The sequence below is a fragment of the Electrophorus electricus genome, chromosome 9 (genome assembly GCF_013358815.1).
Source record: "Electrophorus electricus isolate fEleEle1 chromosome 9, fEleEle1.pri, whole genome shotgun sequence".
NCBI classification, from domain to species: domain Eukaryota; kingdom Metazoa; phylum Chordata; class Actinopteri; order Gymnotiformes; family Gymnotidae; genus Electrophorus; species Electrophorus electricus.
In genome coordinates, this window is record NC_049543.1 from 5,497,666 (window position 1) to 5,523,313 (window position 25,648).

The 25,648-nt window shown below is 45.1% G+C and overlaps 1 protein-coding gene across 5 annotated transcripts; it reads right to left on the reverse strand.

The window, feature by feature from the left end:
* Positions 1-939: 939 nt before the first annotated feature.
* On the reverse strand, positions 940-25,441 carry nf2a (neurofibromin 2a (merlin)). 5 transcript variants are annotated; one of them, XM_027010605.2, is made up of 17 exons: positions 25,302-25,441; positions 21,039-21,164; positions 20,752-20,874; positions 16,976-17,059; positions 15,197-15,265; positions 14,518-14,600; positions 13,738-13,813; positions 13,216-13,350; positions 12,739-12,813; positions 12,344-12,448; positions 11,641-11,763; positions 11,197-11,313; positions 10,852-10,952; positions 7,437-7,542; positions 6,085-6,212; positions 5,616-5,775; positions 940-2,111 (listed from the first exon to the last, which is right to left on the reverse strand). In XM_027010605.2, the coding sequence occupies exons 1-17, from the start codon at positions 25,413-25,415 to the stop codon at positions 2,061-2,063; spliced, it is 1,776 nt and encodes a 591-aa protein (XP_026866406.2). In that variant the 5' UTR covers positions 25,416-25,441; the 3' UTR covers positions 940-2,060. The 5 variants fall into 5 exon arrangements, with proteins under 5 accessions (XP_026866406.2, XP_026866405.2, XP_026866404.2 ...); XM_027010604.2 differs by having other exon boundaries at positions 940-2,108; positions 12,344-12,457; XM_027010603.2 differs by having other exon boundaries at positions 12,344-12,457.
* Positions 25,442-25,648: the final 207 nt, after the last annotated feature.

Consider the following 25,648-nt stretch of genomic DNA (forward strand, 5'->3'; position numbering starts at 1 on the left):
AGCATGCTTTACGCCACTACAGTCCACGCTCAGCGCTGCGCCTACGTGCAGCTGGTGGGCCACGAAGCTCCTGCTAAACAGCCCTTGTGCTGAGGTAGTTAGCGATGAAACACAGGATAGACACTACACACTTAGGCACCGTTCTGTGGAACGGCGTGGTTTACCATGTGCTCTGAGACACTTCTGTTGCAGAATAACACTTAGAGTTGACCAGAGAAGACCAGAAGAGAAATGTCATAAGCCAACTTGTGGCAAGGATGACATCCTTTCACAGAGCCATGTTTAAAGTCTGAGCTCTTCAGTATGACTCACTACAATGCCCATAATTGGCTACGGAGTTTGGATGCCCATTTACTTTTTTTTTTTTTTTATAGCTGTAAGTAAGGGGTGCAGCTAAAACATTTGAATTCATTAATCCATGTCCACATAAATTTGGCCATAGGGTATGGGGGCTTGCATAGCAAGCCTGTTTTCCCATATCTTGTATAACTACACCAGGAAAATTCCATCAAATATTTGCATACAAAGTACACACTCATGTTATAAGGAATTAGAAGAACTTGTAAAAGCTAAACAAAGGCTTCTAGATGGTGCCTCATTTACCTGAACAACTCAGTCTCAGTAGAAACGGCCACAATTTTTACATAGTAGTTATGCTGCCATAACACAGGAAGGCGACCTGCCGCCACACTTTTCAATTTAGAAATAATCCAAAATGAGACACTGTGGATCTTACAAATGTAGGGTTCCCCCCCGTCAAATTCTTGGAGACATTACATATTCAAAGATATGTGCCAGGCCACCACTGTCTTACACTAAAGGATCTCTGCTTTCAGTGCAAGACATACATACACAAAAACAAAACATGCAAACATCGACACACTGAGCACCCTGACACACCAGTACAGCCAAAAAAAAAAAAAAAAAAGCAAGCATTGCTAGAGGCTCTAATGCATATTCATTTATTCACATATTTATCCACACAAAACATTATTCTCCAAAAATATATACAAACTGTACAAAGCGTCACTGTATACAATGACAAAAAGTATACTTTTTATATTAAAAAAAAAAAAGAATTCCATTCATAATCCCAAAGGCTTTCAACTGAAAGCCCCAATCAGTTTGTTTTTTTAAAGGCACAAATACTGCCTTCTGTTATCCTGACTTGACCTACTGTGCACACAGAGTGCAGCAGTAAGACTGTACAAAACAGGAGCTAGAACTTTTGGATAAAGAATGACCAATCCGACATCCACATGGCACAAACAGATCAAGAACAGCTGCTCTCGTCTACTTAACAAGTAACATGAAAAATGGTTTTGTAACTGATGACAAAAAATAACCAGTTTAAAAAAAAACATACTGATTGAGGCTTTTGTAGTGTTACATAGTCCCAAAACATTTCTCTCCCAGTATGTAATGTTTCTTCCAGATAAATCTCCTTTCGAGAAGGTCATAAATATTGGCTACACCATCCTTTTAGCAGTAATGGAAACCTGAAGCTTAATTCAATCCCAAAAACAAAGCGACACAGAATGATAAAAGCACAGTGCACCTCACAGAAGAAAAACAAACTTGGGAGAGAGCAGAATTGTTCCCCCATGGAATTATGGGAAAGGGGACTGGGTCCATTATAGGGTAGTGTGCAAGGCAGCATGTTCCTTCATATGGGTTATAGTTCAAAGAACTACTGAGCTTAATGGTCTGTTTGCAGAGAGCATGACCACATGCATGAATGTTCTTGCGCGTGTGTGTGTGTGTGTGTGTGTGTGTATCAAAACCTTTTATCTAGCTGTGTTTAAGGATTTTCCATGCCACTGGCAGGAGGCTACTTAATGTGCACTTTAACCACACACATTCTAGCAGGTGAAGTGCCCAAACTGTGGATCAGAGCTGAGTTAGGGTCAAAGGTCACTGATGACCAGGAATGTAATTCAGAGAGCAAACTCAGCCTTGCTAGTACACGTACAGACACACACACACACACACACACACACACACACACACACACACACACACAGAAGGTAATCCAGGCCGTGTGCGCGTAGTCTTGGCAGCTACAACTCCTCAAAGAAGGCCACTCTTGACTTTGCACTCTGTAGCGTCTGCTGTGGAGAGGAAATATGACAGATCAACAGGCCATCCTATACCCCCCCACCCCACCCCACACACACAATGTAGCAACTGAAGAGAAAAAGAAAGAAAAAAAATCAATCAGTGATGTCATGTTAGGACATTTTCTAAAAACACTATATAAAGTAACCCTTTGAATTAAAATAAAAGATGTTCTGATAAGGACAAATGTGTAAATAAAATTCTCAAACTAAGCTTTAAAATGTCATGAACTGAAATCAGCATGTTTCACTACTCGTCGCCTAATTCCTGAAGTGCCAAGGAGAGGTTCACAGACAGCTGGAGCTGCGGCAGTTCTTTTCAACTCCCTGAGTAATTATGTGAACAGTCAACAAAAGCCTTTAACCATGTCAGTTTATGCTGGATTGTGTTCAGAAGCAAAATTTTCCCATAACGGAGTTGGGTTTTTTCCCCTAGCACTGTATCTGCAAGCAGAGCAAATCGGTTGCACTGCAGAGAAATAAGGTGTTTCACTACATACTGGAATTAGTAAGCTTTTAAAACGCATTACTACTGAAGTACGTCTTGAAAGGTATTTCAGTAAAACAACATGGAAGACGAGCTCCATTTCTCTCCATCATCTACCCAACTGATACAACAATTATCCAATAAATGAAATAATGGGTCTCTGGAACACATCTGTTACTGATCACTGACAGTCAGTGGTTCTGCAACGTCACTTCCCACTCTCAGAGCATTTGTTCCGAATTTAATGAGTTATCATACATGGATTTCTTCCGATTCTCTGCACTGACAAGAGATGCCATGGCATTTCACATAGAGCAACATCAAGGCCGTGACTGATGAGGGGTTTAGCGAGTGGGAGCGTCAGCGCATGCAGCAATCCATTTGTCTGATTTCCACAGATTTGCCCGTGCACTCCGTACATTCCGAGCACCGTTCACGCATCTCTCTGATGACAATCAATACCCTGTAATGGAGGGTGTCATTGAAAGACAAGTTGGACAGGGAGAGAAAACAAAGTAAAAAAAAAAAAAAATGATATATGAGGCTGTAACCCCCCAAACTTGAAGCATTAATGGCAACAGATACCAGGAACATCCAAAAAGAGTGCAATCCTGGGAACAGCTAAAATACTACACTGGACTCTGAGGATCCCAGGCATCCGGTAAAGGACCTGAGCTTGAAAGAAACAGACCACACGGAGGGGGTCTCCATCTCCCTTCTCAATCGCTGATAAACCACTGAGAATTCTGATGAATGCAGCTGAAAGGCATGTGCGTGCGATTTCTGGGATATGGTGCGGTTGCACAGGCCAGCTCTTTTTCCCCGCTGCTGTGCGGTACTACCCGATGGTTGTGGCTATTTCTAAAAGGCAGCGGCATAACGCGAGGCTCCGGGACCAGTGAGCGGATGTGGCTGGGGCCCACGGGCTGAGTGCCTCTCACCCAGCACGGCTCGTGCCTCTAGACAGAGAGGCTTCCCCTCCCCCTCTGGCCCTCTCCCCCGGACTACCGTTAAGCGGCAGAAAACGGTGCGAAACAAGAGAGTATGTTCACACCTATTAATCGTGCCAACAATCCGAGCTGAACCGGCAGCAGGGGCCTACTGCAGCGCCCAAGGCCCAGTCTTCACCTGCCTGCTCAGGTCAGATTAGAAATGAAGCTGGTGATGGCAGAGTGGACGCCCACTGCTAGCCCACCATGGGCCAAAGGGAGTGGGGGGCTGCCAATTTAGACTGGATAACGGCAAACAACAGCTAGTAGCGGCGAGTCTGACCCACCAGCTGCACTGCTACCTTCTCTCCGGCACAGCTGCAGTGAAACTCTCCCCACACACACACACACACACACACACACACACACACACACACACACACACACACACACACACACACACACACACACACACACACACACACACACACACACACACCCTGCAATCAATTAGTGCAGCTCAAAATTAAAATATTTTAATTACTGGTAAATTCTGATTAACAGTTTGAATTACAGGAAGAAAGAATGCAGATTTTAATTTGTTTATTGCTCTGGAGTTAAGGAAACATCTGATTTATATTACCTGATTTCATTAAAGAGATAATGAAAGCAAAGAATTTTTACAAACCGTGAAATAAAACAACTAACAACTGGCGTGCAGGCAGCAAGTGTGGAATGACTTCTACAGTGGCTCTGACCCATGTGAACTCATCCATGGGGGAGAACATCCCACAGCCCTGATGCAGCAGTTCCAAATGACTGCCTAACCATGATGTTCTGATGTTCACCATACCAGACTGACATTACAGTTTATAATTGCTTCTAAAAAATACAAATCACAAACATTGGCTACACTGTCTGTAATAGTGTGGTTTCCAAGTTGTAGGTGGTTCTTCTTTGTAGAGGTTGTCTGCTCTGCTCTTTCCTTACTGAACTGAGAGCCAAAAATGACATTTTTCCCAGAGCATTCCTAATCTTGGATTCAGGAAAGTTGGTCCTGCACGGAATTATTAAAAAGCAGTTCCTGAGTTTTGAAATCCAGGTGTACCTTGTTAGATTTAATTGAGCCTGCCAAGCATTGGATTACAACACGAAAAAAAATGCCAACAGATTGGGCTTCAAGACTCAAACAACGCCCGGCCCATCCCGCCAAGCAAATAGTATTCACTGAAAAAATGAACAACTCCAGTCTCGGTCTTCTGCCTGGGTCTGGGCGAGGCTGGGAGAGTGAAGTGCAAAGGTTCCGCAACATTTACAACCTTAAAAATGACTGCACATGAAAAACACAGGTCGCAAGACAACTCAACACCCAGAATATACTGACAGCGATCCACCAGTGGTAGCTCAGTAACCATCTTTAGGTACACCTTCCTCCACAGAGACCTAACAAAATTCTCAGGATGCTGGCTTAGTTCCTATGTACTGACTATTTACCCATGATACAGTGCATGAGCACCTGGGAAATGACATAATTTGTGATGTATTGGCTCCGTGTTCCAGCACACTGGAATGGAAATAAAAGAGTGACTAGGTTTGTTTGTTTTTATAAATGTTACTTGCAAATGTTGTCACTTTCAAAAGGTGAAATATAGATTACCATTTATACTTCCTGTATGGTTCACTTTACAGGCACCTTCATGTTGGTATTTTAACCAAATGTTCTATGCCTTTGTTGGACTGAGCAAATGCTGTGATTCATCAACTCACCCACACATCATGCACTCACCTGGAATGCCCGATACCTGGCAGGGCACTCACAGCACACAAACACTTACCTGAAGGTTTCATTTGCATATTGCAGCCCTTTTCCTATGAGTATCATTATAAAGTCAGCACTGAAGTATCCATTAACAAGTGATATATATTGTGCATCCTTGACTGATTTGTTAGTATCAATTATCACCAATGTATGAACGCCATGGCCTGCTTTATCACAAGCACTCATGACTCCAGGTTGGACCACATGAGCAAACTCCGTTGCGGAGTTCTGCAGCCCAGGGCTGGCGGGCTGGGCTAGCGTACCTTTTTGAAGTTGCTCTGCTTGCTGGTGCCTCTCTCAGTGTTCTCGTTGTGGAGGATGTCCAGATGCGTCTCACGTTCCTTCAGCTTCAGAGACTCTATCTCCGTCTTCAGCTCGTTGAGCTGCTCCTGCAGGTGCTTGCTCTTCTCCATGTACTCGACCCTGACAAGCAGACACATGCACACAGTGACACTCCAAAAACAACAAACTAAAACTAATAAGCGCTTCAGGAACTTTGCAAAAGCAATGGCGGATACACAACCATCATCAAAAAACTGCATATCCCGTCTCTGCAAACACCACATTACACAACAAAGACAAGTAAACAGAAGATGACAAACGAAGAGAAGCAACTAAAAAGAGCGAATTAGCCTGTGCCCAAGATGAAACAAAGCTCAACATCGGAGCAGATTTCTCAGGAGTGCTGGTGAGGCGGGGCAGGGTAAATGAGGCAGGGCCCACCCTACTCACTTCTCCTTCTCGATCTCCATAGACAGGCGCTTCATGTCCGTGTCTTTGAAGTCAAAGCTCAGGCACTCTGTACTGAAGCTCAGGTTGGGGAGGTCAGGAGGAAGAGAGCCAGGAGAGAGTGATCTGACCTGGAAGAGGGGAGGACAGAGAGAGAGAGAGAGAGAGAGGGAAAAAAAAAACAAAAAAAACACCACACTCAGACAGGAGAAAAACACCCTACACAAAAGTCAAACACATTAAAAACACAAGAAGCAGCTGAACACAGACTCAGGTCTCTGATAAAACAGTTTAAAAACACACATCGTTGTTAGGGCAGGAGCCCACAGAGCACAACAAATGGAGAAACAGGAGCAAGTGCCAAGGGTATATACACAAGTCTCACCCAGCACTCACAAAGCATCAAAAACCTAGAGAGCTTTGTTGGGTCATATTTAACCACGCATTACTGAGGAGATGAACGCATGGTGCCGCCAAGCTGCGATCCACATCACTCAGTGTGCAATGTCTTGTTATGCAATGTACATTAAAGAACCCACATCCTCGTTGGTCCGAGGGCAGATGTCTTAAAGGAGGCATCACCTCTGCCTCGCCTCGCCCTCGGCCGTCTTGTAATTAGGTGCCCGTGCAGCGTGTTGAGCGTGTGAAGATCAGCGAGGCGGTAGCAAGCTTCCAAGCGCAGAGATCAAGAACGATCAGCTCTGGTGTAACAGAGCGGGGGGAACTCATCTATTGGGCGCCATATTTACATTTTCTCTTTAACCACTTTTATCAAGAAAATGAAGAGACACCTATTCCTTTTCTTTCTTCTAGAAAATTCAAATCTCGGGTGTGGCTCGTGACACCAGAGTAATGCACGCTATCCCCCCACGAATACAGATGCTCTCTGATTCATATTCAGCTTTCTCGCATGCAGTTTCAATTGCACCGGGTGGCCGGTTTAAACAGTGCCGTGTAGTTTGAAAAAGGGCGACCGCCATCGGCTCTATCCGCAGAGCACCTGTTCCGTCTTATCTAGTCGGCTCTCTGCTGATAAGGCTGCAGGATGCAGTGCGGGACTGGAAGCCCCCGTCTTCTACTATTGTCCCAGAAACGAGAGACAAAAAGGCAGCTGTGGCAGCTGGTGACACCTCAAAGGTGGGCGCGGCGACAAATACGTGAGAGAGTGGAGAAACTGAACTGAGCTAGTGTAAAACCCGCCACTCCCACAGGACCGCACACACACGCACGCATGCACGCACACACCACTCCTTCCCCGGGCACGTCTAAGTGGCTTCAAAGCATCCCGTCACACCAGAGTGACAGCCGCCGGCACCGGGCGGCAGTGTGTGCTAACCAGGGGGAAGCGCGGGTACCGGGTAGGCAGACTTGCTGGTGATCTCCAGAAGCTTGTGCTTGGCTCGCCGCTCCGACTCCCGGGCCTCTTGCAGGTCCTGTTTCAGCTGCTCGGCTTCTTTGGCTCTGTGGAGAGAGAGAGGGGGGAGCGTGAGGCGCTGGCCCCCTTGGCCTACCCTCTCTGAGCCTCGCAGAGGCCTTAAACCTTCAGGGCGGGAGTGAAGCACGCAGGAGCGCTCACATGGCTGGGCCAGAATGGAGTCCCACCATACTGCAGTGCTGCACATTAACACCTCGGAGTCAGTTTTAAGACGATTAAGAGCTTATAAGCTTGGGATTCTGCCTACAAAGATGAAATCAGGTCATTTTGATGGGGATTATATATTATGCTGTGGGAAAGTCTGCCGTATGAGAACATTACAGGCTGCTTTGTTATGTGCGCGCAGATAGCATAGATAATTGTGCTTTTCACTCAAGCTAATTCCATGATTAAATCCGACACTTCTGGCAACTTATCAACTTTTGTGTGGCTTACGCAAATTTAAGTGTAAAAGTCTTAAAAGTGCAGGCAGATGAAATGTGCGCTATGACATCACGGCAGGAAGGAAATGCAGTGATGGGCATGCAGGTGAAGGAGGGCACAGAGAGTAGAGCAGAGATTGAGAGAACTGAGAGCAGGCTGTCCAAACGGCACGCGCAGCTGAGAAGCGAGGAGCACAAGCCATGTCACTGAGATCTTGCTGTGCACGTGAAGATAAGAGGACTCAAGTGCTGGGCGTTACATACAAACCACCTCTTTTCAGTACATTTCTAACATTCCCATTTTCACTTGGGGAAACACCCAATGGCACCTTAAAGCCTGTTCCATTCCTTTATTACATTCAGCTTCATGAGCCCATGGAGAGGTTAAATGAACGAAATTGGACAGGCCTTCCGGATAACTTGAATATTAAGCTGAATAAGCAGGACGATGACTCTATAAAGAGGGTTTATATCCCATATAGGACGAGACAGGTAAACCAGGGTAACTGGTAAAGATCAAGAGGAACATGAGCAAGTCTGTGTCAGTACTCCAGCGGCAGAGTTCTGACTGTTCAGTTATTTAGTAGGAAGACCTTCAAAAGAAGTTACAGTAGTAACTACAGTAGTCACTATGAGAGCTAATGAAGACATGGACTAGTGTTAGCATCATTAATATTCAGAAAAAGGGGTGATATTAAAGCGATGAAAGGAAGCAGATTTGGTGAGAGATGAGGAGTCTCTAGTGAAGTGTACAGTGAAGGAGGATATCCAGGCTTAACAGCTGGGGTGTGTGCACAGCCACACCATCAATGGCAACAGCACTGGACAATTCGGTGACTTGGCACCTGCTAGGATATTTTCAATTTTATCTGTGTTTATGAAAATTCTCATTCAGTATATACATAAATTATATTTTTCTTCTTTATTTAGCTTTAAATTACTTAAAAGAAAAAAAAAAACAAAAAAAAAAAAACACTTTTTACTTTTAACTAGTTGGTTAGCAAATGTATGTTTGTACAGCAAATGTTTCTGTCTAGCTTATGTCAATGTTTGTTTGGTGGGGGAAGGGGCTTTAGCGTCAATATGACTTAGTTAAAAGGAAATAGTGAGCAAATCTCCAAGGAAACCGTTTAGAGCTGACACCATTTAGACTTGATTGTGCTTGCCAACTGTTCCAGGCCGAAAACTCTGTTCCCCATTACAGCCATCTGCCCTAGTTCGCAAGGGACACTCACGTGACTTACAGAACACACACTGCAGAACTGTGGGAGTAAGTCAATGAGGGTGCGTAAACAGAATACAACAAAAGCACAGAGACCAACACTCAACAAACTTGTGTGCAAGAGATTATTGCTGCTTACATCCTTTTTTTATGTATTGTAGGGAGCTGCGTTAAGGCTCGCACCTTCTTCGATGCCATTCAGAATTGGTGCATACAGGTGTCGCTTTAATTTCTCAACGTCACATGGCTATGTTGAGTTGAACCGACACCGACACTGATCCAGGTGAAGAGGAGTTCAATGCAACAAAATACAAATCTGTACGCATATGCATTTCCTCGTTCTCCAGTGAAAAGCTTCAAAAGAGGGGAGATTCCAATTCCTAAATTATCTAATGCAAAATGCATGTAAGGTTAAACTCACCATACATCACTGGTATCTAAAGTATGACTCCACAAGCTTCCTGTTTGAAGATCCTATTGTTGAAGACCAACCTCTTCTTCCACATGTAACTGTTTCTACACCAGTACATTTATGGGCTTGAATATTGCTACTGGACTCTATAAAATGGCCAGTGGCATGTTAAGGTCCTTTCTCCTGATACAGCGCTTATGTTCTGATAGTCGAGTCTTTAGTGGTCATCATATCTGTCCAATGTGTCCCATTGAGCACAGATAAATATGAGTAATTATGAGTTATGAGGTTTACGTAATTGTGATTCTACACAGGATGAGATGTTAAATACCCCGTGCCAAACCATCAGCGCTTCACACAGAGCCCAGCCCACTCAGATCACAGAAACCACAACATCACAAGCTCCTCAATGGGGCCATCAGGTAGACACCTCCCTTCATCAACTGAAAGCGAACGAATACGAGTAATACGAGTTTTACAAGATTTAGCTGCATATCTTTGACCAATTCTTGGATGTGTGAAAGAACTGGTTTTTCACCAAATTATTACACATCGCCCACTGAAGGCGAGTAAAACAGCCTGCAGTGAGTGAAAAACCTGCTCATTTGCTGGTTGAGTGCAAGCTTATTTACTTTCTTTGTATTCTGAATTTTGTATTTTGGACAGCCAACGCACCGGTAAGCATGTGAAAAGGATGAGGTGACAGTTCCTCATTTTTCTTCATTGAGTATGCTGTAAACAGTAATGAAATAGGGGTAAACTTTATGGGCCAGTTTCCCAGACATGAATTAAGCCTGATCTTATGATAAACTGCAGTGCCAATGATGACTCACCGATATAAATTTTATTTTAGCCTAGGCTCATTTTTAATCAGGGGCTGAGAAACTATGGGAATTAAGTAATAATATTAACGTGCTTCTCTTGAGCCTTAGTTATCAGCCATATGTGATTATGTGCAGGGTGGCTTCACCAGAATGTATCGACTCCCTAGCTGAGAGTGTGTGTGTTCTGGCGGGTGGGAATGAGTGTGATCTTGTATTTATTACTTTATGGTGACCCCATGATGATCGGAAAACCCGCACTTTTTGACTGGTCTGCAAAGGGGGACAATGCTTTTATTAAAATTCAGAAAGCCAAACGATTTCTATATATCTGATCACCATCAGGGATAGCTGTGAACATAGCATTATTTACCTATAGCAAAACACTAAAGTTAAAGTTAGAGGATGTACCCGACAAGAACAGTAACACAAGACCGTGTTAGTGTGTGCAGACACACCTCCGCTCCGATTCTTCTGCCATTTTGAGAGCGAGCATCTCGGCCTCCAGCTTCTTCTGTTCGATCAGCCGCTTCTCCTCCTCACTGCGGATCGCCGTTACCTTTAAACGCCATCCCCGTTAAAACTGCAGCGTTCTCTAGCTCACCCAAAGACCTCAGCTAGCAATGCTCCCTCCTGAAAATACAGCCTTGTAAGGGGTTTACACAGGGCATAACTACAGCCCGTGTGAAGATCAATTTCAACCCTTGTAACGCGAGGGTAGCTATTAGACTGATAACTGTTATTTCTCCAAATGACCCAGACTGCTCACAGGCCAGCCCCCCCCGACACACACACACACTCACCTTAATCCGCTGGATCTCCTGCTCAGCCTCAGCTGCTTTCTGAGCCAGCAGCTTGGCCTCTTCCTCTGCGATCTGAGCCTTCTCTGCCAGCAGGTCAGCAGTCTCCTCCGAACGCAGCTGAGAAGGAGGGAGAACAAACACACACGCAAAGAAAGCGAGAATGCATCTAGCATCCAGCCTCAGTCAGACTCAGGACAGACTCGGGACTTGGAAAGAAAAGTGCAGTACGAAGTCCATGAGCCAGTGCAAATGAACATTTCAGGAACGTTCAAAAGCCCTGTTGAGCCATCACCAGTGGAGCAGATACCATCGCGCGCTCTGTCCAAGCGTGTTCCCTTTAGCAAAGCATGACCACACCTGTCGGCAGGTAGGCTCAGAGGGGTGCGAGATGGGGGCTATAGAGTCTTTAGAGTCTGGCTCTGTGGGAAGCGCCAACCATCTCACCAGAGCTTCGTTGGCCATGAGAGCCTCGTCCTGCAGCTGGATGAGTCTTCGCTCGAGCTCGTCACGAGCCCTCTCAGCCTCCTCCCGCAGCCGCTTCTCTCTGTCCAGCCTCTGCCTCTCCATCTGCACACACAGAGATAGAGAGAGAGAGCGAGAGAGAGCGAGAGATAGAGAGAGAGAGCGAGAGAGAGAGAGCGAGCACGCAAGTACAAAACAGTAAGAGAGTGACAGAAGGAATGAAGGACACAGAGATGGAAATCTATACAGCTTTATTGGAGAACATGTGCTTCAGCATGAATGACTGCATCACAAACGTTAAACCCAGACAGCACAGCTCAGGGCAGCAGTGAGGAGTCAATACCGAAGGTGCCCTTTATACCGACATGACACAGATCTATGGGGGATTCGCTTTCAATTTCATAATGCCACTCTGACTCAATAAAGCCAAGGTGGTCTATTAAAGAGGACAAACCTTTCCAGAGATGCAGCCCGAGGCCGGGTTCTTTTCTGCAGTGTCCTGAAAGCACCGTCCTGGTCATGAGTATGCATCCAGACGTTTCTCATTCGTATCCCATTTATTCCTCGCACAGCAAGCCCCTATGCATACACCACACAATCTCCTTCTCTCCCTCCCTCTCTGCCCATCTCATGCTCCTTCTCTCCCTCTCTCTCCTCCTCATCTCCCTCTCCATGCCTCACCCACCTGTTTGCGAGCCTTCTCCTCGCGGGCCTGGGCCTTCATCTGCTGCACCTCCAGCGAGTCCACCTTACGTCTCCGCATGAACAGGTCGTGGTTCCCGATGCACAGCTGCAGAATCTCAGAGCACGAGACAGGAGAACGCACCTCAGCAGCCAGCCACTCAAGTCGGCTTGTCCTCCGACAAATTCCATTTGGGATTAGACTGCCCTTTCTGGGCATGATTCCCAGGCAGAGATTAACCACAGATTATGCTCTAGACCAAGAGGGATTTTCTGTGGAGAATTTGCAACAACTTTGAAACATGACCCAGGGCTGGCTTTAATCCACACCATAGAAACGTTCTCTCCATGTTCTGCGAGTGCCCAACTCGCTGCGTCAGTTCAGCTAAAGGGACTCACCAGCTTGTTAACCCGCAGTTTAGAGGAGTTGAATTTGAAGACATCCGCTTTCTTGTCCAGAGGCTTAATAGCAAACTGTGGACACAAGGAGACACAAAACACCATGAGGGAATTCTTGCCACACAGTCAGTGCTAGACCTCACAAGATGAGAGAGACACGGGCTTGAATATCAAATGGCTCTTAAGCAGTTACTGCAGGGTGGCACGTTTACCGTCCCGAGCTGATGGGGGACGGATGAGAGGAGACCACTCCCTGTTCTGACTGCTCTGGGATTCACCAGCTCCTGCTGTAAGAGGCTGTGAATGAATCGATAACATTGCCCGCAACGCCAGTGTGACAGAGTCATTTAATGTCCAGGGGACCAACGGACAAACCAGCCACCGAAGGGGAAAACTACCCTACGTCTCGCTGACTGGCACTGCAGGAGAACGTGAGTGGAGCGTCCTGTCCTGCAGCCTGGCAGGCTATACACGCACCTCTCTGTCACTGTAGGAGATGTTGCGAATCTCGTTCCAGGGGAAGGAGATCTTGGGCGTCAGTTTGTTGTCGGGATCATAAATGTGCAGGCCCAGGGCGTCCACGCCCAGCAGCAGGTCTGTGCCCTTCTTATTCTGCCAGACATAAATCAAGCACATGTACTTCATAGAGACATTAAACCTCCGCAGTGGCACAACAGGTTGCTTTCTGAAGCATGAAAAGGTCATGGCAACTTTGAATGCTAAATAAATAAAATGCACAGCTGGCTAACGGCAGACATAAAAATCCTAGACGTTGTTCAGCCAGGGCCCAGTAGCAGAACCCTGTCCTACATTTCTGCTTCATGGATTTCTCCCACATGTACAGTGCGCGCGTGTGGTGATCGAAAGCGTTGGAGATTAGGTCAACATTAAGAGAAGCGGCTCGCCCGCACAGCGAGGCTGTAATGACTACAGTGGGCCGATCCTGAGGAACAGCACGTAGCCGTCATTACATGTATGCAGAGGAAGCGCTGTTCTTACCCTAATGAAAAAGTAATTGACCCCATACATCTCCAGATCCTGGGCTATTTTTAAATACTCAATCTCTGCCTCATCCCTGCAACGAATGAAGGAGAGAAGAAACAAAAAAAAGGAATGAGACAGAGAGAGCGAGAGAGGGGGGCAGAAAGAACGTGAGAGGTTATGCACACAAACAGAATCTATTCGCCACCAAAACCTTAATGAGGAAAATTTTAGCTTGCAAAGTGCAGGAATCTAAAATGAGATGGTATGAAAGACAAGTTGCTGAACAAACTTTTCAGGTCATAAGCAGTTTCTTAGCACCAGGGAATTTTCTCAAACACACACTGTGAAAGAACACGCACTCTTCTTCAGTCAGCTACCAGCAAGCACGCCTGCTCTCTTGCTGTGGAATGCTTCCCCAGTGAAGTAGTACTGGGGGTTTTGCCACGTGAGCACTGATTCTAGATCAGCATGTTCGCCAAACAAGAAAGAGCCATGGGCTCACCCAGCACCTCACCCAGCACTCTGTCACACCAAATCAAGCAGCGTGCGTGCGTGCGTGCGTGCGTGCGTGCCTGATATGGAAACGGGCGCACACTGCACTGGACCAGTCTGCTGCTCCTTGTAGCATAGTAAAAAGCTGCAAAGGCGATGGGTACTTTCAACATCTTGAAAACTGAGGACTCTCAATCCAGAAAGAGGTTCAGACATGCAGGTCAGGCATTGTGTGTCTGTGTGTGTGTGTGAGTGTGTGTGTGTGTGTGTGCACGGGCGCGCGCGCATCTCTGTCTTTCATACCTGGTCCTGCCTCTGTGCTCAGCGTAGCAGACAGTGATTCTCTCTTCCCACATTTCAGCAGTCATCTGGTAGAGATTAATCACCTGGACAGCAGAGAGCTCAGCTCAGTCACAGCCGAGAGAGGAGCAGGACTTGTGCCATTCACAGTGCCAGGACTGCTGAAGTCATTCAAGTCCAATCAACACATATCCAATAAACCATTAGACATCCCGCTCATGCAGTATAAATGACTGGAGCGCTCACAGTAGCAAACGACCAATGTTACTCAGTCTGGCTACCACTGAGAATCAGTGCAGTTTGCATGTCAGAAGCTGCATTGCAGGCTGATTCGAACTTAGTGCTGCACAATATATCAATTATTAATCATTATTGCAGTACTGACCTCGGCAATACTGATATCACAAAAGGCCGCAATATGCAAATCTATTGAACGTTGTTGAAGCCCTGTATCTTATTAAAGTATTTATTTATTGTGTGCTTTGGGTGTCCTGAACAGTGTTCTGTGGGTGTTGATCATCCAACAAACAGAAATTATTCTACTGAAATTAAAACAGCTAATTCTCTACCCAAACCGCAGGGTATATCCATATGTAGTAATATAATCACAATATGGTGTTGCCCTCATCATACATCCCTAATTAGAAGATACTTTATTAGAGAAAAGGTTCTATGCACTTACCCTCTTTGGTAAAAGCTCCTCCTGGGCCAGAAAGCCTGGTTTGTGGACATTGGGATGATAATCTCCATACTGAAGGCACAAGCCAAAACATCAAAGCAACACTTGAGACACCTGGACGTAAATAAAGAAGGAACCATCTTCCTAACAACTAGGCGGCAATCTCACCCTCATATGTTCAACCCATAACCATTTTCCATCCTCTCTTTTAAAAAACAAAAAACAAACTGCCAGAAAGTGTTCTGTTGTAATTTATATGGGATTTTATTACGCATGTGTGACTGAGCGCACTAAAGCCCAAAACAATCGGTAACAAACTGCTGCTCTCGGTCTTAATTATGAACGTGAAACAGGGGGCCCCCGAGGAACCGAGCTGGCACGGTGAAACCGGCAGCTTCAGCGGCGTGAAGAAACGAAGGCTTAAAGTGCTGGTTGCTAAGAGAACGTGCCAAATAAACGCGGCACAGCCGTGTGCAACACCGTAGGGGCATGAGGCAACCACGCGCAGTGGGCGACAGAAGGAGAAAGGGGTGCTGGCAGAGAAGCTGTATGAAACAGGAATCACTTCTGAAGGCAAAGTACCACTGTCTCACGGTCACAGTTCAAATCCACCGTGGAAGAATACAGGGTCAAATCAGCAAGACTGGGCTCACCGTTCCATTGCTTAAGGTACATGGACTGTTGTGGGAGGGAGGGATGAGGAGGGAGAGGGACGAAGGAGAGAGAAAGAATGCTGAAGAAAAGTGTTGCTATCTTGTAAAACGGAGACGTCAGTCTTTCCCTTTCGTCTTCTGCCTGTGGAAGTCTTCCCCTCATCTCCCACACCTCCTGCCTGCTCTTCTCTGTCCTCCTCTCTCCTGGTCACGCTTTCTCAGTGCTCTCTGGCATCCACCCAGTCCAGTGCTACCCTGTCAAGACTGTGTGTAATGGGAGGTGGACAGGGGCATCTACCATGTTGTTTCCACCATTCCACATGGGTAAACCGACATCCGAGGCCCCTGCCTGTCAAATACTTGCACTTCCTCTGATAAATCGATACCTTCGGTGCATTCTGCTGCAGGTCCAAACCTAAAATGCTGAGCAATGGTCGGTCTCGAGTTACTCTGTAAACGAGGCACACCATGGAGCAGCCCGCCCTACTCCTCTCACCTGGCTGGCCGACGTGGACGAATAAAGGAAGAGGTGCAGCAAAACCAAACTGAAGTTTGAGCTGATTCTTGGCTCGGTACAGCACCCGTGCCTGATCTCACTGACCACAGACAGACACGCGGGGGGCGGGGGACGACGACAGGAAGACGAGGACTGACAGAGAGGGAGTGGGGATACTAAGACAGAGACTGCGTGAGAGAGAGCAAGTGAGAACAATGGAAGAGTGAGAGCTGTTTGGACCGCGTGTTTGATTGGAGGCTTAAGCGCCAGTAGTCTGTGGTAGGAAGAGAGAGGCAGGGGGGAGAGAGAAGCAGACAGCATCACGGGAGAAAAAGCTCCAAATTGGCACAAGGTGATGCGCCTGCACTTAGTCGAGGCTTTGAGATAAATCGCCTGCTCTTTGAGCCCTTCCACTGTCAAATCAGGCACACATCCCGTGAGGAGAACTCTTTCGTGTCCACAACAGAAGTGAGAGGGAGAGGAATAGTGTGAACCTTGGAACCACATTGCGAGGAAATTACAAAAAGGCTACAAATGACAGAGAGAAGAAGAGAAGTGGAAAGGGAGAATGAAAGTTACAAAGAAACAAAAAGGGGGCTGAAACATGCAGAATGTTCTTTGGGGGGTCCTGACCTTAGCTTGGACGGCATATGAAGCCAGCAGTACTGAGGCTTCGGGGGGGCAGTAGACCTCTTCTTCCAGAATCTTCTTCTTGACCTGCGTTCCAGAACCCAGGACAGCACAGTGAGAGGTTTAAAAACGCACTGAGAGGGACCACAACATGAAGCCAAGCATTTCAAATGATGATAATACCTAGCAAGAGCAGTGGCGATGGAAGGCTTTTCACTCTGCTTCCTCCTTTATCCAGATATCATTTATACAAAAATAAAAAATTCAGAATATTCCAGAATATTTCAGCATAGACACCGTCTCTGAAACGAAAGACGTGTAGCGGTAGCCCCCAGGCTGCTTAATGGATCCCAGGAGGGATTGGGAAGTAAAGCAGGTAAGCAGGGAGAAGCAAGCTCTATATTCTGCTACAGAGAAAAGGCTCCCAAATACACACTGGTTCTTGAATAGTATCAATATGCTCCTATTCCCAGATGAATGAATGGATGCATGAATGGATGGATGAATGAACCAGTGAAGTTTTCTAAGAGAAGACCCACTGTGGGGGGGAGAGCGAAGGTGCTCGAAGCAATGAATGAAACTGCAATCCTGTCACCATAGTCTGTGCTGCAAGAAGCCAGGGTCTGACCGTGGGTCAGATTATACCCAACTTATGAACCACAGCAAAGGAGCAGTCTGGAGAAGAAAGAAGGGATCCAGTGGAGGTTGCTGCCCACTACACCAGGCAACTGCAAAAGCTCCATCTCTTACTCACAGCTATTAAGACTTGAGCACATTGTGTTCACTTATCATCCAACAAATATTTGCCATTATGCTTCAACACTTCAGAATCCTCCAGGACGATGCACAGACCGCATTCCCATTTAAAGGATCCTCCACTGATCTTCCACAGACAAGACAAAAACATTAAAGACATGCTCATCGAGAGTGAGATAAATGACAGATAAATGACAGATAACAACCACTCAAGATGTGCTGCATGTAAATTTAACACAGCCACTAAAATAACCAGTACAAACAGATCATCTGTTATCCTGCAGGAGATGTCTACTCTGTTTCTTGCAAGAGCTGTAATCAGGTTTACATGAGAGAAACCAAGAGAAGACTCGCTGATTGTTCTGTTGAACACCTTTGAACGATCAGAATAAGGATTTGTTGTTTCCTGTGGCAAAGCATTTTAATGCTAATGGACACTGCATTAAAGACATATGTATTTGCACTGTCAGTTGTTGCTATGGAAACTCAAAGACAAACAACTCTATGGAATGAACTTTATGGTTTAATTACCTTTATATATATATATATATATATATATATATATATATATATATATATAAAAAAAAACACAAACAGGTTCCTCCTCCTACAACTTCAGAATCACTTTGCTTACAGCTGATGAAGGACTGAATTGTCTTGTTTTTCAGGAACCCTTGTGTGCTTCACTACAGTTCTGACATGTATATTTAGGGGTCTTGATGGCTGTCCAAAATGGCTCTGCTAGTGAGCAGTTAGACCAGCTGACAACTTGAGAGTGTGACACAGGGAAGAGTGGCCTTTTCTGATAAGAAAGGATCCAGAAAAAGAGGAGGCATCAAACGCACACGTTGCAGGTATATGGCCAGGGAGTGAGGGAGAATGCCATCACTATGGGAATGCCTCTGTCGGGATTAAAATACTTATAACTTGGCACCTGGTAGATCGCACTCAACCCTAAATTTAACGATACATTGATCAGAACAAGTTGAAATTTGAAGACGTAAAGGTGTGACGACAGGACGCAATATGAGGTGCTAAAGTACTGCTGCTCTATTGAGTGTGCAGCAGCCATCAGTGAAGCACAAGGGAACTGAATATACTTACATCAGGAAGTCAGGTTAAAAGAGTGGCACTGCAGTCAGTGTAGGGAAACATAATGGATAATTGACAAACTCTGATCAATGGTGAGACTAACAAACCTTCCTCTCTAGAGAGAGTTGAAGAGGGAAGGCCCGACCGAGAGAGAGAGAGAGAGCGAGAGAGCGAGAGAGAGCGAGAGAGAGCGAGAGAGAGAGCGAGAGAGAGAGCGAGGGAGAGAGCGAGGGAGAGAGAGAGCGAGCGAGAGAGTGAGAGAGAGAGCGCGAGAGAGAGAGAGAGAGAGCGAGAGAGAGAGCGAGAGAGAGAGCGAGGGAGAGAGAGAGAGCGAGAGAGAGAGAGAGAGCGAGAGAGAGAGAGAGAGAGAGCGAGAGAGAGAGAGAGAGAGAGCGAGAGAGCGAGAGAGAGAGAGAGCGAGAGAGAGAGAGAGAGAGCGAGAGAGCGAGAGAGAGAGCGAGAGAGAGAGCGCGAGAGAGAGAGCGAGGGAGAGAGAGAGGGAGAGAGAGAGAGAGAGAGAGAGAGAGAGAGAGAGCGAGAGAGAGAGAGAGAGAGAGAGAGAGAGAGAGAGAGAGAGAAAGGGGGGAAAGGGTGGTATTCCCTGCTGCTAAGTGACAGGGTCAGGCTCTGATGTGCACTGCATTGATTTCTCATGGTAGAATACAGTGGGACAAAACAATGGTGAAGAAGTGAAAAGAAAACCCAAAGTAACTTGCAACACTGAGGAAAAACTTCTCATTAAAATGATGGTTCAGTACACTTAACGGACAAATCCGTACTGACATTCTCTTAAAAACCAGAAGATGGGCATCACCAAAGAAGTGCCGGTAACTCAGAATTACCTGTGGGAGCAGCTTTTGAAGCGAAAGCACCTTGAGGTATTTAAAGCCCCGGGTGACTTGGCGACAAATGGGAAAACCCTCCTCTCCACTCATCTCTCAAACTGTGTCGCTTGGAAAGCAGAGCTGCCCTCAGCTGAGGCTATCGGAGCATAAGAAGTTGGTTTCCGTACGGATCTGCGTGTCCGCCTGGCGCAGACCACTCAAACAAACTGCACACATGCTTCAGGAGCCCAGCCTAAGACCGTGCACTTCACAACACTGAGATGTTTGCGTGCGTGTCTTGGTGCTTTGATGTGAGCCGAACGTGATCTCGGAGATCTCTGTGATGTTTACTCCATCACAGGCCACTCTGTAGAACAGCATACAGTGGCCAGGGAGATACATTCAGTATGAGGAGTGGGCGAGTTCATGGACATTCACAGAGAGAGATCTAGAATTTGCTCTCAAGGGTTTGGCACAAAGTTTTATAAGGGAAGGCTTTGAATATGCAGCTAAAAGCCCTGGAGATCAATGAGGCGAGCACTCTGTGACAAGGGAAGCTAGCTGATGAGTCTCAGCTGTTGTTTTGCGAGTGAGATAATAAGTAAGCTAAAACTAACAGACTGTCTTAAATTATTCAGTCTAACAAAAGCTGATGGGCCATCTAGGAGATAAAACTGGTATCCCCATCGAGAAGAAATACTTCAGTGGATTAAGCTGTCAGTTTACTAGTTTTATCTATATTTACTTTTTGAAAGTCACAATTTATCACTGTGTCTGTGGCTGCTCTGTTACTTTCCAAACAGCAGCTGTTGTATTGATATTTTAAAGTTGGTGTCCTGATGTTTTAGTAGTTAGTTGTACTGATAGGGCAATAGCTGTAATCATAGCTTAACTAGTGTAATAGCTGCAGTAATAGGTTAATTGGTAACTCATTTTAATGAGTGTTTAATCGATATAATAGCTGTAGTGACAGTTTAATTGGTGTTTAGTTGGTGCAATAGCGATAGTGACAGTTTAATTGGTGTTTAGTTGGTACAATGGCTGTAGTGACAGTTTAATTGGTGTTTAGTTGGTGTAATGGCTGTAGTAGTCCAGGGTGTTTCTCACCTGCAGGAAGAAGAGGTGCTGGGTGATGTCCTGAACCAGTTCTTCCTCTGCATTTTCAGGGTAAAACTTTGCCAGGAAGTTCAACACAAGGGGCTCCTCTTTAGGCACATCCTGGTCCAAAACCTTCCAGCAGAACAGATACAGGTTGTTTATTATGGAGATTTTATATCTTAATGAGTCAAAAAATTAAAATTAAAACCAAAATGAACGGGTCAGGAGAGCCTGGAAAAAGCAACAAGATGTTTGCTTCTATATGGCCAATTACATAAGCCTAGCAGTTCCGTTACCCTCTTGTCCATCTTGAGCCATGCCATAGTGTCTTTGATGGTGTACTGGAGGCCAAAGAACCAGGTCTCCCGGAGCCCCAGGGTCCTGCACACCAGGTCAAACAGGTCCCTCCCTTTGCACTTCACCTGCAAGTCAGAGAGGACACACATTCAGTTCTGATCTCACATCAGTTTGATTTCATAATGATTCTTTGACAAATCATTTTTGGTATTATGAATTATTAAAAAAAACAACAACAACTGAATGCAGAAATGTGACTGGAATGTGGAACACGGACAATAAAAACAATAATCCAAACAGGATCCGAATCGCTCTCCACACTTTCAAATATTGACTGCACCGGGTAGTGTTGAAAGAGAACAGGCAAGAGAGAAGTTTTACACTGCTTTGTTAGCCTATACTAGAAAGCAATTACTCTAACCAAGGTCAGATTCAATTGTTCAGACTGCCTTGGTTTCTCCTTCAAAAAGCAAACCTGAGAGAAAAAGAATAACCTACAGGGTGTGAAATTGATAGAAATCATAGACCAATTCTTGCACAAAATATAACTAAAGAACCTGGAGAGTCACAACGGAATAGTAATTAGTCTAGCTTTCTCCTATTGTGAAAACCTACAGCTGGTAAAAATGGGCAGTAACGTGACTCATATTTAATACAGTTACCACGTCAGGCTTGTGCTGCAGGCTGCAGGACTTTGCTGCTACAGGGTAGCACACCAGTGCTAATAACCACTGCAACTGTTGAACTGAGGAAACAAAAGTTCATGCCCGCATGTCCCAGGCTCAAGTAAACCAGGCAGGCATAGAGCTTTGGGACCTCAGCGGTACTGCATCAGAACTTCATCAACAGCACACTGACAGGTGTTCATCGAGGTGCGAATTTATCTGGCCTACTGGTTATGTATGAGGGTGTCTGTCAGCGTGCCATCCAGAGTCCAACCAATTAAGCATGCTGATGTTTCTCCTACGGACATTAATGGGTTGCCTCCAAGGGCAAACACAGGCAGGTGAAGCTGAAGCTGATTTCAAGCGTGCATACACGCATACACACACACACACACACACACACACACACACACACACACACACACACACACACACACAGAAAGAGACAGCAAGTGCATTTGCAAGCCCCTCCGGCAAGCACATGTCTGCACACTGATCCAATCACATCTGATTATGAAACACTTTAAATTTGGAAACCCATGTGGAAATTCAGCAGCGCATCAGAAAAATAAATAATGCGTAATACAGTGGGCCTTATGGGACCCAAACTAACTCGGCAGTATTATCTTTCCATGGGCTTTCCTCCTAAAACAGCACCTAGTGATTGAAGAAATATGTTTACTGCAGCTCATGAAAGTTAATGGTGCCTCCCTCTTTTTTCCCTTTTTTTAAGGTAATCAAAGCCTCAGTAGCCAAGCAGAACTCTGCACGCAGAACATGTCAAACAGGCTGCAACTTACAGATGAGGAGTCCAGGGTGCACAGACATTCTCCAATGACACCAAGCTAGGGCTGAATCATTTGGGGAAATCTGCAATTAAGTTAAGCTCCAGATATGTATTCATGGTCCACACAGTATCATACCAAGCAGAATTACAAACTTACTTTGTTTCTACAGCAAAAACATCAGATGAAATTATACATTTGTTATTACTGTTTAATAAAGGACTAAGACTGCAATGGTCATGGTAGAACAATAAAAACTTTTCCAATGCAATAAAGAAATATTATTAACATTTTTAAAATATGTAATGAATGCAGTTCTTCTGGTTTAAAAACTGCATTATTTTCTAATCAGCCATTTCACCAACAGCCTACATTTAAGATCTGTCCAGCTAAAAAAGCTCCTATACACACAATCACAGTTCAATTTGTTGAGCAACCAGATTAATTTAGGCCTTTATCTTACATGTCTGATGAGATGCCTTGCTTAAAAGCACATTTATACATGTGGTCTCACGCGTAGACACACAAACACGCACACACCCTTAATCTACGTCACTCGCTCTTCCTCAGAGGTAGATGCACTCTGGTTGGAAAACGAAAAAAATGAACTTGATAAAATCAATTCATCTTCCATGTGAGGCTGATATTCCCACCCAGCAGCACAGTCTGAGCACACAGCCTCTTGGTGTCGCCTTAATTACATTCACATTAGCTAGCTACCGCACACCCAACTACCACCCAACACCTCCTGCAAGGCTAGAGCCTTCACTCTTGGGGAGGGTGAGGCAGGGAAGGAGGCTATAAGGACGCTATCCCAAACAATGCTCATTTGTTCCCTCTGGTACCAGGGCAGAGTTCCATGCTTCCGTGCTAAGATAAGCTCAATAATGCCCCCAGCCTCTGTGCACTTAGTTTAGCAGATGCTCCATCATGGCAACACATAAATATTCAAACATGGCTTCCCAGTAGCAAAACAGCATGAAAACTATGGCTTAGAGACGAGTATGCTGGAATTTGAAATGACTGCCATGTCATTCTCGCTAGTCTCCAAAAGGAGGGTAAACACCAAACCACAACTGTGTGTGTGGGGGGGGGGGGGAGAGAATAGCAGTACCCACATTTCTGAAGACACGCTGCCATCAAGTGGTTACCTTTAGAACATCCGGAACGTGAGAGTGAGCCAACACCAAGTAGAGGATATCCAGACCATACAGCAGGTGCTCCTTCATAGCACAGCATTCATTTGTGTCATAGAATACAGGTATTCAAATTACAACCCTCAAGGTCCAGGTGCTATTGATTTTCCACCCTCTCTTTTGCTAGGAGTCAGGTGTGACAAAGTGAACAATCAGTAAGTTTTACAGGTAGGTTAACTACAAGTGATTACAAAATCCAGAACAGGTGATCCTTGTCCTGCTCAAACAGGAATAGCCTGTAATAGCCTACTACATAATACAAATGTTTGTAATAGCCTACTACATAACACTCGCATACTGACTGGGCCCCAAATCAGTATGTCATGTGCAGTATGTGACCAAAATACATTTTCCAGTACACGAAAGATACCCAGATGATGTACTACTCTCACCAAATATTCCAGTACGTGGCCAGAGCTATCTTCATGGTGTATTGCATCCTGTCATGTATTGCATGCTGCTACAGGGATCAGTCTGTAGTATACAATATATACTGAGTGCAGTATGCAGTGTACAGTATGTAGCATACTATTTCGAACATAGCCAGAGATGATAAGGATTACAACAATAGCATTTATTGCAAATTAAAAGCTCAGATGTTAAATAGGTGAAGCCTGGGGCATCAGCTGCCGAGTACACTGACTAGAGAAATCAAAGCTTCATTCCAACCGACAGGACTGAATGTGGGCTAAAGGAACATTTCTGAGCTCTCCAATCAACAAATGTAGCTGGTTTCCACCTCTCCAAAGTGCTGCTACTAAGCACCTTGTCTGACAGTAAAGGTTCACTGGACCATTTACATTTAGCCTAGCAGCTGCAAACTACAAACTCTAAAAAACCTATACAAAGTCCTTCACTAAAGATTTTTTAGCTAGACAGAACAAACTGACAACTTAAAGTGCAAGAACAAGCTTAAACTGTGCCCAGGAACAGCAGTCCTTAAGCAGACCTATTTCTGTCATGACCGGGACAGCCCTGAGTAAAGATGAGACAAAGAGGCAAGAGACAGTAAACAGAAAACTGGACAGACGGACCGGGTCATGAGGAGAGGGACAGAACTGCCCAGTGAGAGAGGAACTCATTCTGGTGCACAGCATTTTCCACCATCTGTTTCCAGCTAAATCAAAAGCATTTGTTGGTCATGAGCCACTTGCTTCCTGTCATTTGAGTTTAAAAAAAAAACCTCACAATCAGGAATAGGTTTACTAACTAAAAAGGCACGTGGCAGGTTATGTGTAAATGATACTTATTCCAGAAGCAAGTGGCATGTGTAAAAACAAAAAAAAAAACAAAAAACAAACAAACAAAAAAAACGAAGTTCCCAGAAAAAGATGATTATTCAAATTACAAGCAAACTAGTCTGACGTTGTCCTGCTCACAGCAAGGCTTTAGAAGACACTCCTGCATTTACGAAATTTTTAGAACACGTTTTCAAACACCCGAACACACACAAAACTATGAATACCATAACAAGTGACATTAGAATCCAACTTCTAAAAAGTATTTTGACTTTGGGAACAGTGAAAGACAACTGTTTATAAAAGCATCATTCACATAGCATCACCCTATAACCAGGATTGAGCACTTGCTAGGGAAACAGTTAGCTAACTACTCACCTCGCAGCCAAACTCCAAGTCGGCGTCCGCCGTAACAATTCTGACACGGAATGTCCTGGCTTGTGTCCTTCGCAGGGAAGTGAATCCCATTTTGGACGCAAGAACTCTTGCCATGTTAGAGCAATGGGTAGTTAGCTAGTATTTCCGTCTCCTTCCGAGAACTTTACCGTTTGGCTCTTAGTTGGGGCACTCGTTGCACTGAAGCCAATTGTTTAATATGTGTGGTCCGAAAGAAAAACACAGCATTTTTTTCTAGATTCTATCTACTTATAAGAAACAAAGCCATCTGTTAAAAGAGCCCTTAGCTAATAAAAAGTCCCTTTATAAAACATACATAACGTTAGAAT